The 15039-nt window shown below is 35.4% G+C and overlaps 2 protein-coding genes across 2 annotated transcripts in view; one reads left to right on the top strand and one right to left on the bottom strand.

Moving 5' to 3' along the window:
* LOC118740930 (dual 3',5'-cyclic-AMP and -GMP phosphodiesterase 11-like) overlaps nt 1–15039 on the bottom strand; it is a 307854-nt gene that overhangs the window by 292148 nt on the left and 667 nt on the right. The window lies entirely within an intron of this gene.
* LOC118740933 (polycystic kidney disease 2-like 1 protein) lies at nt 10663–15030 on the top strand. Its single transcript, XM_036472694.1, has 9 exons — nt 10663–10827; nt 10898–11282; nt 11359–11583; nt 13486–13714; nt 13782–14012; nt 14080–14322; nt 14386–14663; nt 14745–14792; nt 14864–15030. The coding sequence occupies exons 1-9, from the start codon at nt 10725–10727 to the stop codon at nt 15024–15026; spliced, it is 1905 nt and encodes a 634-aa protein (XP_036328587.1). The 5' UTR covers nt 10663–10724; the 3' UTR covers nt 15027–15030.

The following is a 15039-nucleotide window of genomic DNA, read 5'->3' as shown; positions in this document are numbered from 1 at the left end:
TATTTTACTTAAATTTTTCAATTTGGCACAAATTTCCAAAATGGCACTTTTGAAAAAGAGCAATATTTCAATACATTTTTGTGAAATCCTTTGCTTGTAACGGGTGATTTTTTTGAGGTTAGGATTTTCATGCATTAGTATTTGACAGATCACGTGGGATTTCAGACATGGTGTCAAAGAGAAAGATGCTCAGTATGCTTTGACATTTCATCATGAATAGACTTACTAACGAGCAACGCTTGCAAATCATTGAATTTTATTACCAAAATCAGTGTTCGGTTCGAAATGTGTTTCGCGCTTTAAATTTTGTTCAGCGATGAGGCTCATTTCTGGTTGAATGGCTTCGTAAATAAGCAAAATTGCCGCATTTGGAGTGAAGAGCAACCAGAAGCCGTTCAAGAACTGCCCATGCATCCCGAAAAATGCACTGTTTGGTGTGGTTTGTACGCTGGTGGAATCATTGGACCGTATTTTTTTCAAAGATGCTGTTGGACGCAACGTTACGGTGAATGGCGATCGCTATCGTTCGATGCTAACAAACTTTTTGTTGCCAAAAATGGAAGAACTGAACTTGGTTGACATGTGGTTTCAACAAGATGGCGCTACATGCCACACAGCTCGCGATTCTATGGCCATTTTGAGGGAAAACTTCGGAGAACAATTCATCTCAAGAAATGGACCGGTAAGTTGGCCACCAAGATCATGCGATTTGACGCCTTTAGACTATTTTTTGTGGGGCTACGTCAAGTCTAAAGTCTACAGAAATAAGCCAGCAACTATTCCAGCTTTGGAAGACAACATTTCCGAAGAAATTCGGGCTATTCCGGCCGAAATGCTCGAAAAAGTTGCCCAAAATTGGACTTTCCGAATGGACCACCTAAGACGCAGCCGCGGTCAACATTTAAATGAAATTATCTTCAAAAAGTAAATGTCATGGACCAATCTAACGTTTCAAATAAAGAACCGATGAGATTTTGCAAATTTTATGCGTTTTTTTTAAAAAAAAAGGTATCAAGCTCTTAAAAAATCACCCGTTACTTCCTTTTCTCAACTAAAATTTTCTAATTTCTGTAGTGTATACAACTGGTTTGTCTTATTTTGGCATTTCATTTTTGTTTTAGAAATGTGTTTCTTTTTTTATGCCAAATAGGAAGGATTGGCAATTTTTTGGTACTTATATTTTTATGTGTGGCATTTTTTGGCACTTTTTTATCCTCAATATGGCACCTCATAGCTAAGAATAGTTGGCAGCCCTGCACATAACCCGAATCGGTCGCTTGAGTGAATTGGCACAGTTGAAAAAGTCAGCTTCACACAGATACACGCAACCATACAGAAAAAAAAAATCATATCAGTGTATTTTCTTGTTATTTTTGCGGCGAATTTATCTGCTACTCAACTATTCGTGTAATTGTACTCTTATGAGTCGTACCACAAACACGTACTCACTCACTCACTTACACACATGCAAAGACACACTCATTCATATATGCAAAAGCAACGTTAAGAAACTGGAGCGAGAACTCGGCGCAATTCGCCGCAATCGCGCAGATAACTAATCGCCTTATCTGCTCAATGCAACCCCACTCCGCTGCACTTCGATTATTTACCTATACACCTCATTTACAGAGCGCCTGTAGTCACCTAAGTAGCTCACAGACAATGAGCCGTTCTCTAAAAGGCTTCGGGTTCCTACCGACTCGGACAGACCACTGCACGCCGGTTCTTGGACCGCAAGGATGGGAGGGCTGCAGTATCTGCAGATGGATCGAAGCTGAATGGGAAGTTTGGTGGAGGTGTCTTCTGCTAAGAACTTTCCATCAACCTAAAATTTGGGCTACCGGATCACTGCAGTATCTTCCAAGCAGAGGTGGCCGCGATAAAAGAGGCTTCGGATTGGTTGCTCACTGGGGTAACACCTTTTAAAGAGGTAAATATTAGCTCTGATCCAATACTTTTCGTGAAAAATCCTGTAAAACTATCAACAGCAAAATTACTCTCTGAAGTGAGAGTAAAAAGTAAGTAACAACAAAAAGTACGGGCAACAAAAAAAAATTTTTCCTGTAAAAACGTCAACCAGTGATTGCTTGACACTTTTCATGATTTTACCAGAAGAAAAAGTTCGGGTAAAATCTTGCAACTTCATTCTCTACACAACTCTCCAAAAGTTGCTCTCATTTACAGGATTTTGGAGTACGGGAACATTTTTCCTGCAACTTCCTGCAAGTTCGTGTAAAATCCTGTAAGTTCATGGAGTACTGGATCAGAGCTATTTATTCCAACAGCCAAACAGCTATCAAGGCTCTTGGCTCTTGACGGCGAGTTCGAGAACGGTGAAGGAGTGTTTGACTTCCTTATCGACTGCATCGTGTAACTTTGTTATTAAGCTTATTTATGTTCCAGGTCACAGTGAAACCGCTGGAAACTCCATGGTCGATGAGCTGGCAAAGTAGGGAACCCTTGAGGAATTAATTCCGGATATAGAGGTTTGGGAGTTCCCTGACCTCATGCGGTCTGCTTCTTGACAGATGGGCGTTTATTCAGCTCAGCGAGCGCTGGGCGAAGACCTTGGAATGCAAGGTGGCTAAGTTCTTCTGGCAACGTGTAGACCGGAGGCGATTTGTGGAGCTCTTGAGTCTAAGCAAGTTACATCTGCAGTAAAAGGCTGTTCACAGTGAGGAGTGCTTTGTCCACTGTTATGATTGGCTGATGAACTAGTTCAAGTCCCCAATACGAAAGGATATCAAACCGTAAGTAGACTACGTCCAGTATCAGCAAGACGACCATGAAAGGATTATTAGGAGCTTGAAGAAAAATTTTGCACTGGCTAATGGATTTCTGCCAGCGTTGGACATGACTGAGTTAAATCGGTAATTCACAGTTAAAACTGTGTGAATCTGGCAACATTGCTCACAGAAACTCGCACACTTGTGCATCCTACGACTGAGATACTTTGGCCGTACTCAATGCGTGACTCAATTGTACTTCTTGTCAGCATTGAGCGAATAAGTTTTTCACTCATCGTACCAACTTCTCAATTTTTGACTCTCAGCTGTTTGTTGGGCCGGTCAAGCAACAGTTTGAGTGTAGTGCGCGCCAAGTTCGCCGCAGCGCCATAAACGAATGTTTTTTGTATCTTATTTTATTTTTATTTTCTTGTTCTGTGTTTTCTACTTTTGTACTAGTTTTATTGTATAAATTCTTCGTTTTACTTTTTAGCAATTCAGTTCTTTTGGTTCACTAATCATCTTCTTTGCCTACCTTCCTTTAGAATCCATTTAGCCATATCGGCCATCTGGTTCTCCTCTGCTGTGTCGTTGGCGTTTAATGAACTTCTTCGTTGTGTCTTTGCTGTTTGGTTATTTTCTGATTGTGACTTTTAATTTGCTTTGGTTTTGATTTTGGTTTTTTGATCTTGCGTTTTCCACTTTTTTTATGCTTTTTATTTCATTTCATTTTCTACTCTTCTGCATGGGCAGCGTTGCCGGTTAGGTTTAATTTTTCAGTTGCGGTAGTTTATGAAACCGGCGCTAGACTATACACCAATGAGCAATCTCGACCTATATTAGTTTCAACCTGGAATTTGGTTTTTGAACGGCTTTATGTTAATCCACTGTGTGAAAGAAATGAGGTCGCTGATGAAGAAGAGATGGCTCATTATCTACTCAGGAAGCAGTAGGCAAATTCTGGTCTCAATCTCCCTGGCTATTATTTCCCCAAAAAGCCATAACTGTTTCATATACATAAAGCCCGCATCAGGTCGTTTACTAGATAACCTAACTGGTCATAACCAGAGAAGCAAAAAAAACTAAAATAGGTATTCGGTGAAAAAAATGCTAACGTATGCATCTCAAAATCAAATCCAATTTCTTGCACTTGGACAAAACCATATACTATAACTTGATTCACGTGATCCAAGTATAGCATAGCCTCAACTTAGTGCGTTACTTTCTGATCTCTTTTTCTCTTAAAGGGGCTTCAAGGGCTAGATAAGATGTCTGCGAAGTTTGCATACGAAAAAATGCAAAAATAAAGCTGTTCTGAGCAGATTTTCAATAGTTCTAGAGTTCTTGTAAAGGAAAAAAGTTCTAGATATTTTGAAAAAAAAAAATTCAAAAATGTGGTTGGCCAGATTGAAAAAAAAAATTTGTTTGAAAATAAATCTGCCTTATCCTGAGTTTAGTCCGAAAAAAAAATTATGGAAACCAGAAGTGAAAAGTGAACTGTTTGCTTTTCAGTAGTTCTAGAGTACGCCGACATATTTTTTTTTTTTTCAAAATACCTGAAAATGTTAAATATTTGTTAAAATATGAAAACTAAAATGTTTCTGTGTAGCTCTTCAGTAGTTCTAGAGCTCCTTAAAGCAAAAAAAGTTCTAAAAAGTTACTCCGAAAAAATTTTTTTATCGAAAATGTTTAATATTTGAAAAAAACTGCTCAGAGTAACTTTTCAATAGTTCTAGAGTTTCGGAAGAGCAAAACAAATGTCTGGCAAATTAGTTTTTCTAAGTCGAAAAAATTTAATGTTTGAGAAAAATAAAAGAAAACTGTTCTTATAGCTTTTCACTAGTTCTTGAGTTCCTGAAAAGTAAAAAAAAAGTTCTGCAAAATTACGCCACAAAAAATTAAAATAAAAAATCGAAAAACTTTAATATTTGAAAAAAGTTAAAACTATTCGGGTCAGCTTTTCAATAGTTGTAAAGGTCTAGTTACGCGCTAAGAAGACTTGATTTCGATTTGCTTTTGAAAGTAATACTTGACCTTAAGTTCCACCCAATGGTCTACGTCTGCAGCAGACGCGATCAAGGCTAAGAGTAATAATTATATTTTACTCACTCTTCTAACTTCCTAAAGAATCTATCTCAAGGGTAACGAAATCGGGGAAGTCAATACTTTAGGTTTTTGATACCACTTCTATAGCAAAAAAGTACTCGAATTAGAAACAAAAAAAACTCGGTACAAATTTTATTAAAAACTCTGTATATTTTCCATTATAAGTCTCAAATCGTAAATTGTAAATCTTCCAAGGGCGCATAGTAAACTTAAAAGCAACTAACTGTTAACATGAAGAGTGTTTGTATGTGTGTATGTGTAGTATGCTGAAAAGCTCTGAACCACATGCTAACTAGCGGCCAAAGATAATGCTTTGTTGTTGTAAAGCTGCACACAAATTAAGATATCAAAATTTTAAATCAAAAGCTTTCGCAGCTTTCACTCAATTTTCATTAATATGAGTAATAAAACGCAGCTTTTTTGAGCCACTTTAATTGTGAAAACGCTTCACAAAATGCCGGTAAAAAGCACGAATCGGTAACGAAAACAAAAGGCAAGTTAAAATAAAAACAACAAAAAAAATTTGAAAAAATCATCGACGCAAGCATAAAATGTTCGTTGGCAAAATTTATGGTGGAGAAACGGAAATGGCTGTCAACAACATTTTGGCGTTCGTCTATTTTTTTGTTGTTGTTTTGTTGAGACAAGAGGCAAGCCCGCTAATGGGTGCATATGTAGATGTACGTATGTATGTACATTAGACTGGGATTACAAAACTTATTTTTGAAGACGTCCACCAAAATATTTCGGAAAAATATTAAGATTTACGTGAGCTGCACCGCATTGAAAATACCTCCAAAATTGGATTTTTTTATGAATTAAAATAGTTTCTTAAAGAACTTTTTGAAAACAATCCCCTCAGCTGAAAAAACAGTTTACGCTTAAAAAACTGCATAAAAATATTTAAAAATCTTTTCAACGGAATCGTAATAATGAGATTTTTTATCCTGTTTTTTTACCTTTTTCAAAGATTGGTTTAAGAAAAACTTGAATAACTTGGCCAAAAATATTGCGATTTAGACTTGTGAGAAGGAAAGGTATTTTCCCACTCGTTTAATTTCTGTGCAAAAAATTCAAGTCCCAATTTTGTTTTTTTTTTTCAAATACAAACACATCTTAATTCAACTTGGAATGACGCTCGTTCATCCTTCCTTTCTCTTTCATACTTTGAATGACTTTATTTGCAAAGAAATAGAAAAGGTGAGAAAATAGCTTTCCAATGATACCTCACAAGTCTAAATCGGAATAGTTTTAATCTAGCTAATCAAGTTTTTCTTATACCAATCTTTAAAAAAAGTTAAAAAATAGCATCAAAAATTGCATTCCTTTCGATTCCTTTGAACATTTTTTTTTTAATATTTCATGCTAATATTTTAAGCTTAAACGGTTTTGTCAAGTGAGGAGATTATTTTTTTAATTCTTTAAGAAACTATTTTCATCCATAAAAATCTCCATTTTTCGAGGTATTTTCAAACCGGTCTAGCTCACGTAAATCTTAATATTTTTCAGAAATATTCTGGTGAAAGTCTTAAAATATAATAGATTTCATAATTCCAATGGAAATGCAGTACCGATTTATTTTTTTTTTTTTAATGGGGAGTGATGCAGTCTAATTTACATATGTATCTTCACATGTATGTACATATGTATGTTCATATGTACGTGTTCAATTATCTAAGCTGTGTGTTTATATAGCACTTACATTAAATGCTCGTATTTTCATTAAACATTCGTGAAGCCGCGTTTACCCTTACAAAAAATAAAAATAATAATAACACTAACAGTACACGCTCCATTTACAGTTGTAAGTCTAGCTCGTGATGTTGCGATTTTTTGTGCGTACGTATACGTACTTTTACTACTGAGTGTATCTATATTCATATGATGTTTACTTATACATATGTAAATAGGAGTGTATTTGTATTTTTTCTTTACTTAGGTGCGTGCACTTGAATCGATTTATTTATTTATCCGCTTTGCTGCGATTTATGCAACAAGTAGATAGTTTTATAAAGACATACATATGTATGTGAACGTATGAGTTTTTTCAACTAATTGTTATTTAATAAATCTGACTTATTGACAATACTTGTCATTTCAGCCTTCGTCAGTGTGAATAGCAGGTTTATGTTTTTATTAGGAAATTTGTGAAATTAAATTGTTCATTCGTTGTCATTAATACGTAATTTTCGGAATTTACTCGAACACGTCAAACGGACCTCAGATTCTGATTCAGTGTGTCGAAATACATGTCGGTAGCTGGGACTGGTCAAAAGCACACAACACTTTTTTTTTTTTTGTGTGCCGGTGTTATCAAAATTTTTCTTCCGTTATTAAAGCATAAACCATTTATCTACGTATTGTTTTTCAGTTATTGAAAAATGCGTGTCCAGTGTTTCTACTACACAACCCAGTTATCGTATAACGTACCATAAATTTATGTCCAGTTTTCAAATTTAAAAGAAATTTATGTCTAGCTTTTAAAAGACCAAAACTTTTTGCTCATTTATTAAAATGAATACCTTTAATTTATTTATGTCCAGTTTTTAAGTTATTAAAAAAAGTGTGTCCTGTTATTCCATATCTAACGCACCATAAATTTATGTAAATTTTTTGTTAAATGTATGTCCAGTTTTTAACTCATCAAAACTCTTTGTCCATATAAAAATGTGTGTCCAGGTTTTCTACTAGTTTTCTACTACAAAAATCTGTGTTATGTCCTATTTTCAAGTTAAAAAAAAATAAAAATTATGTCTACATACTTTTCAAATCACCAAAAATCGGTGCCCAATTATTAAAATAAATACCTTTAATTTATCTATGACCAGTTTTTCTACTAAAAAATCTATGTCCAGTTATTGCATAACATACCATAAATTTATGTCCAGTTTCAAAGTTTTTAAATGATGTATGTCTAATTTTTAAATCAACAGAACTTTGTGCCCAAATAAATGCCTTTATTTTATATCCAGTTTTTAAGTTAATAAAAATGTATGTCTTGTTTCAAAATTACCAAGACTTTACGTGCAAATTTTTAGTTGTGAAAAACTTTAGTCCATTTTTTATTACCAAAGATCTATGCCAGGTTATAAAATGATAATAAAAAATTTGTCCAGTTTTTTAGATTATGTCCGGTTTTTACTAAATTACCACATATGTATGTCCAGTTGCCAAAAACTTGGGTCCAGTTTTCATACCATGAACAATATTTAGTTTCAAGTGATCAAAAATCTACATACATATTTTCAGTTATTAAATTACATAACAAAAAAATAATGTCCAGTTTAAAGTTATTAAACATTTATGTTCAATTTGAAAATTATCAAAAATGTATGCCCATTTTGGAATAATACACCGAAAGTTTATGTCCAACCATTAATTTATGTCTAGTATTTCAGTTATTAGCAATTATTACCAAAAATTCGTGCGAAGTTTTTTAACGATAAAAAATGTGTCTACATTTTTTAAGAGTTTAATGGTATTAAAATGCATAACAAAAGTTATGTACAGTTTTAAAATGCAAAAACTTTATATCTAGTACAAATTTTAAACAATAGAAAATATATGTCCAATTTCCATCGTTCAAAGTTAGGAAAGAGTTCCTGGCAACACAAATCATCCCCACACGTATAAGGATGCAAAAAGGATGAACTCCTCCTAAGAAATTTATAGAAACCCCATAATCAGCGACTAATTTTCAGAACCAAATTCATGTAGCCTTTGCATCAGCTTTTATAACGCGATACAACATTTCTTCGACAATAAGCTTCTCGCTCCTCTTACAGCTTTCGTTTCGAGCAGCTGTCCACAGAAAGAGTGAACGCACACGATACTTCGACTAACTGATCTCTCAGAATTTCTATCAAATATTTTTGGAAATTCTCAAGTTTTTCAGTCACCCAAATTACGACTTTTTTAGTTATCTGGATTATACAAAAAGCAGGACCTTCATCATCCGTAAAAAATGTGAAATGGATAGAAAGGAATGGAAAGTAATACAATATGTAGCTAAGATCGATTTTGCAAACACGCAGTCATAAAAACATAGTTGTCTATCGTACTTTAAACCTAAAGAAGCATAAAAGGGATAAGGGGAAGAATTACTGTTCGGGGAAACATTCCTCTTATTTGTTGATTAACCTTAGTAGTTTTCCGAGGAAAAGCGAATAGGTAATCAATGTCAATATATTTATCTCAAGAAAAAATGCACCAACACTCTCTGACGAAGGTCTCACATCTAGGGAGGAAATATTCTTTACTATCCTTACCGTCAAAGTCAGATGTATAGTATACCTATGATGGAGACCATATATATCAGGGATTATAGTTCTCTCCTTTTATGTCTGAGAAGGGATTTTGCTACAACTCTGTCTGACATTATCGTGCCAAAGATTTTCATGAGATCGCTAACGTTTCGGCTCGAATTGACCCAAGAATTAGCTCCGGTACAATTGGATGCTCCAAAGAACCGTCGTTAGCAAAATGCATCAGCCATTTCGTTGTCATCAACACCACCATGAGTTCCAGTTTGTTACATTTTGAAATGGAGTTCAGCTGCAACATATTTTTCAGCACAAATCTTGACGAGCTATGTGCGCTTTTTTTTTTTGGATACAGGTCTCCTTTGCTCCACGTATCACGAACGAACCTTGGCATTGGCCTTAGTTGAATGTTATTTATCGCATGTGCATTGAGGATCGGATATCCTAAGCAGCTATTTTGGGTCTTATAAGTGTTTCGTAGTGTCACAAGATGTCCCTTGCATAATATTCTTACTTCGCGCCCAGTAAGTATGCATACAAATTTCGCCTCACGGAACCCTATGAAAGCCCAGTAGAATGTTCTTCAGTCAACAATCCCCATACGTTCGTTTCCTGACGATAACATCTGCCACTTCGATCCCCGACACTCCTCCATTGTTTTTCCCTTTGCTCAAAGAAGGTGAACCGGGTTTTAGATTCGATGAGTGTTACAACCTAGACGTAGTCCCACACCAGCTTTGAGGTAAACTCACGGGCTTTCTGTGCAAGGAGCGTCACTCTGCTGTCAGAGTGCATGGTGAGGTGTTTTTTGGTTAGCCTACTTTCTATATACACATTCGCAAACGTAATTCAACGCCATTCCACTCATCCTGAAAAACAGAGTTATATCGGTCCATGCTAGAAAAGAGGAGCCTTCTGGGTCGTAAGCACTTGACTTCTGTTCCGATGACATGAGTCGGAATTCCAAATGTAGCTGGCCTTCTGAGGTATTGGTTATTCATTGTTTCAGTTAGTTATGTTAATGAAAGCCACAGGTCCTCAGGCCTTCTTATCCTCTATATTGTCTCTGAAATAAGCCCTGCCGTAAACGGTATACTTAGCTTTTCCCTCAATTGCAGTAGGCAGAGCAGGCAGGTCTAGAAGCGGCACGAGAACCGCGTCTGATTTCATCGCACCAATGATACCTACTGTGGCTAGTTGTTCTTGTTAGCTTGGGGTTTAGAGATGACGTCGTACATGCCACCTTGTAAATCCGGGTCAAATGTCGCAGTTCTTCACCGCATCCGGTAGGACCAGATCAAGAGTCAGGTTTGTTGAATAGCTTTATCGAATGCTAGTTCTATGAGAGCTTGTGATCACTTCCAGCCATTGGACTCCCTTTGAGAAAAGTTTTTTTGCTCCTGTAAGTAATGGGATAAAATGAAAAATGGTTCTAAATTTGCATTCATACCTCCTTCGGTTGTCAAGCAGTCTGGTACTTTAGTACTTTACTTTTAGATAACTTTCAAGCAACACTCTTGTAATTTGACATTTGAAAAATAAATAAATAATTTTCTTTACAGCAATTTTATTTGTAAATTTGTTCGCGATTGTTTTGTGGTGTTCAGTTGTGCCACTCCGGAGTTTAAAGATGAATTTCGAGACCAATGTGAAATATGATAGCGAGAAAAATATCAGAAGAGCATTGGGATCTATAACACTGTACTGCATCTTTATAGTGGTGACCACAGCAGGTGAGTAGCTAGGTAAATGAAATTTTGAACACAAAATCTAAGTGCTCAATTATTTGCACCTTCCAAACAGTTGCCGTCTCAGTACGCCACCACTACTTATACTATTTTAATTACGCCATCAAGCGGCACTTTATGATCTATGAACGAGTTGTAACGTACGAGGAATGGTGGTCGGAACTAGCGGAAGTATTTGTGCCAGAAGTATTACAAGAACCGCAGGCAGAAGAAAATGACGATGACACTACCACTGGCGGTGATGCTAGTGGCAATAGAAGCACGAAAGGTGAACTCAATATTTTGCATGAAAATATGCTACTGGGTATACCACGTTTGCGGCAAATACGCGTGGAGGCAGAGGAATGCAGCGCCAGAAAGAGTTTTGTTAAACATTTTCATGGCATTTGTTATCCCATATATTCGTATTGGAATCAGCAGACGAAGGGCGAACATGTTGGGTGAGGCGAATTTTTTTTTTTTATAGAATTATGGAAATAATTTTTTCAACAAAAATTTTCCATCGACAAAATCCAGCACTGAATATGGCACCGCATCCGATTTGGATACGATGCCAGTTAGCGGTCGCATGCATACCTATTGGGGTGGTGGTTTCGTTCAGCACTTGAGTCGTGATTTAAATGCATCTCTGGACTTGGTTGTTGCTTTGGCTCAACTGGGATGGCTAGATCGTGGCACACGCTTGATAATTTTCGAATTTACGCTCTACAATCACAACACTGACCTCTTCAATAATGTCAAGTGAGTAAAAGTATTTTGAATTAAAATTTCTTATGCTACGAGTCATCCATATCTAATGAAAATCCGATATAATGAACTATGAAGAAAAGGCTAAGTACCTAGGGAAATCAAATATTTTTTTAAGAGATGGAGGCGCTCCCTAAAGGCAGTCTACTGGCTGGAAAAACCCATAATCAAGCCAATAATGTGTGTAGTCATTTGCTGGTTAAATTCAGTGTAATGTTCAACTTTAACTAAGAAGTTAGAGCAACTGAAAAGGACCGTCCTTGGGTTTGATGAAAAAAATAGTAAACATAAAGGTAAAAATAAATATTAAAATTAAGAAAGAGGAGAGGATAAGAATACCGATTAAAGTTAAGATGAAGATAGAGGAAGAAAGATTACAAAATTTAAACACTATACTCATATAAGGGCAAAGGTGAAGGGGAATATGTAGATGAAAAAAATAATAATAAACAAAAAGGTAAAAATTTAAATTAAAATTAAGGAAAAGATGAGGATGAATATAATGGTAAAAGTAAAGATGAAGTTAGTGGAAAAAAGATTACATAATATAAAGGTAATTTCGTGTCGTTATTTTTATCGAATTTGTTATCGATATTTTTATAGATTTCGCTATCGATATTATCTATTATCGAATTTTTTTTCGATGTTTTTTATATCGATTTTGCTATAGATATTTTTATCTATTTTGTTATCTATTATGTTGTTGATTTTGTTATCGATATTTTTATCGATTTTGTTATAATGAAATAAGTATCAGCTAGCACACTCATGACTTTATAATGTACGCATTCTGTTTATTATGGCTGTGAAATGGGATTATCTGGAATGTATAAGGAAACGCAGTCAAAGTGTTTGTGAACGCTTCGTTTTTTCGTTTCAAACAATTTTTCTAAACAAGAACTAAATGTTTCAATCAGGTGGTAACCCTTTTCAAAAATATTTTCGAAATAAAGCTATTTTAAGACCTTATAGTTTGATACCCATATTGTAATATTTCACTTACCTTACCATTTTAATTGAATTTGAATTTTCAAACAGGTGGCAGCGCTTCTCAAAAATATTATTGACAGCAAGTTTTCTTAAACACCTTTTGTTTGATAAGTACCCATGCTGCTATACTTAGTTATCTTACAAACTTAATTAAACTTAATTTTTCAAACAGGTGGCAACTCTTAATAGTTTTTATTTTTAACCATAGAGATATTATAGCCAACAAATCAAAAAAAAAAAGAAAGTATTAATATCGGTATAAGATGCAACTCATAGCCGCCTCCTGCTGAAGTATTGCATTTCAGATTCTCTGATATATAATTGTGTTTTAAATATAAAGAAATTTTTTTTTTAAACGGTTTTATTTAGCTCACCCCGTTTGTTTTATTCTTGGGTCAAATTTAGTAATTCAAATTTCACCCTCTTCCTGTCAACCGATTAATCTGAAAGTTTGTATACACTTTGGATTTTGGTGACAATACAATTATGTTTATTCATTATCATTATAAATTCAAGATGGCCGCCGCTACAAAATGGCGGATAATTTATGTTTTTTTTATTAATCCCATCAATATGGGTATCAAATGAAAGGGCTCAACAAGCAGAATACAATATACTATAAAAAATTGAAATCCAAGATGGCGGCCGCTACAAAATGGCGGATAACGTAGGTTTTATCAATCCCATCAACATGGGTATCAAATGAAAGGCCCTCCGGTTTTATTTTAGTCTAGTCTATGCATATGTTTATAATTCCCACGACTGTATCTATTTTATTATTTTTTGGTTTTTAGTACATTTATCTTAAACATTGCAATGTATGTTTAACATAAAACCGTTTAACTTAAAAAGTTTTTTTTACCTATTTTTATAAATATTTTCTTGCTTCCTTCAATGCCTTTACAGAATCCTAGGCGAAGTTCCTGCAACCGGTGGTGTTTTACTATTTCTCGAAGTGAAAACAGTACAAAAATATGCTGTGTGGACGGGCAGTATTTGGATTATTTTAGCAGCTGTCATTTTCTATCTAATCGCACTGTACTATCTCATTGGAGGGATATTAGCGGCAAAGAAGCAAGGTTGCAAAAAGTATATCAAAAACTTTTGGAATCTATGCGATATAGTAATTTCGAAAGTAAGTTACATTTACAATGTGTGAAAATACTTTTAAAATTAGCACTACTTCCTTTTTTCACTCGCAGCTAGTCAGCGTATCGTTCAGCTATAACATCTTTCATCCGTTTTACCTGCGTTACTATTTGAAGGAAGTCGAGGCAAAGCCCACCGAGTATCACAGTTTGGATGTCATTTGCTGGCTCAACAAAAATTACATGAATTTAATGGCTGTTTTGGCATTTCTAGTTTGGGTTAAAGTATTTCAATTTTTCAATTTCAATGAAACAGCTCTCCGCTTGAATATGACTTTCGTGAAGGTGAGTGTGTTCAAATTAAACAGAGTTAAAAAACAAAAAAATTATATTCCTCCTCTACTCGACCAAGTGCTACCGGGATCTGCTCAACTTTGTTGTCATCTTTCTCATACTCTTCCTCTCCTATGCCGTACTCGGAATGTTGCTCTTTGGTGATGCGCATCAAGACTTCGTCGTCTTTCCGCTAGCATTTTGGAGCGTAATGCGCATGGTGCTAGCCGATTTTGATTATGTAGCCGTAGAGAGAGCAAATCGTGTGCTGGGACCACTATACTTTCTATCCTTCATAATAATTGTCTATTTCATACTGATTGTAAGGCAGCATTTAAAGCAAAAAAAAAACAAAACAAATCTTATATGCCAGTTTATTTCACAGAACATGTTCCTCGCCATTATTTTCGATACTTTCCGTGATATCAAAAAGATTGAAATACCTTTAGAAAATAATCAGCTGTCGCAGTTCTTTAAAAAATACTGGGATAAGGGAAAAGCTGGTGGCATGAAAGCACTGAATACAATTGGACTCTGCAAGCCTTCGCAATCAGCGAGCGGTGGCAAGCCACTACGTGATGTGGGCGCCGAAAATGAGCCACCTTTTCCACCGAGGCCGAAGACGAAAAAGATAAAAGTTACAAAAGATGAGATACTTCGAAAGTAAGCGTAGAGCTACTATTTTTTATAGCATCACCACTGCTTTAATTTGAGCATCTTTTCGCTATTATTTTTGTTTCTCAGCTACTTCGAAGTCGTTAATAATAAGCGCGATGCTGAGCAAATAGACAGGTATCTTATAAGCTCAATTATTCGACTGAAAAATAGTTTCTAAATCCTCTTTCAACTTCTAAAATTATTAGGCTAACTAAGCACATTGCCGCACTGGAAGAGATATTGGCTAAGATGGGCAATGATATAAAGCATTTGGAGGCCGAAACACCAGACCCCAGCACACGACCAGAACCACCCAGACAGGTTAAAGCTCCGCCGCGTATTAAGGTTTTTATAGATCGGAAAAAGTAATTCAGCTGGCATT

This window comes from Rhagoletis pomonella, unplaced genomic scaffold (genome assembly GCF_013731165.1).
Source record: "Rhagoletis pomonella isolate Grant_MI unplaced genomic scaffold, Rhpom_1.0 Rhpom_scaffold_00006, whole genome shotgun sequence".
Classification (NCBI taxonomy): domain Eukaryota; kingdom Metazoa; phylum Arthropoda; class Insecta; order Diptera; family Tephritidae; genus Rhagoletis; species Rhagoletis pomonella.
The sequence above is the reverse complement of the archived record's forward strand: the minus strand, read 5'-3'. Positions and strand labels throughout refer to the sequence as shown.

Excerpts from the sequence above, each read along its gene's own strand:
- LOC118740933 (XM_036472694.1), top strand. The coding sequence starts at position 10,725 with ATGAATTTCGAGACCAATGTGAAATATGATAGCGAGAAAAATATCAGA. Across the intron at positions 10,828-10,897 it reads TATAGTGGTGACCACAGCAG|TTGCCGTCTCAGTACGCCAC; the intron begins GTGAGTAGCTAG and ends CCTTCCAAACAG. Across the intron at positions 14,013-14,079 it reads TGAATATGACTTTCGTGAAG|TGCTACCGGGATCTGCTCAA; the intron begins GTGAGTGTGTTC and ends TACTCGACCAAG.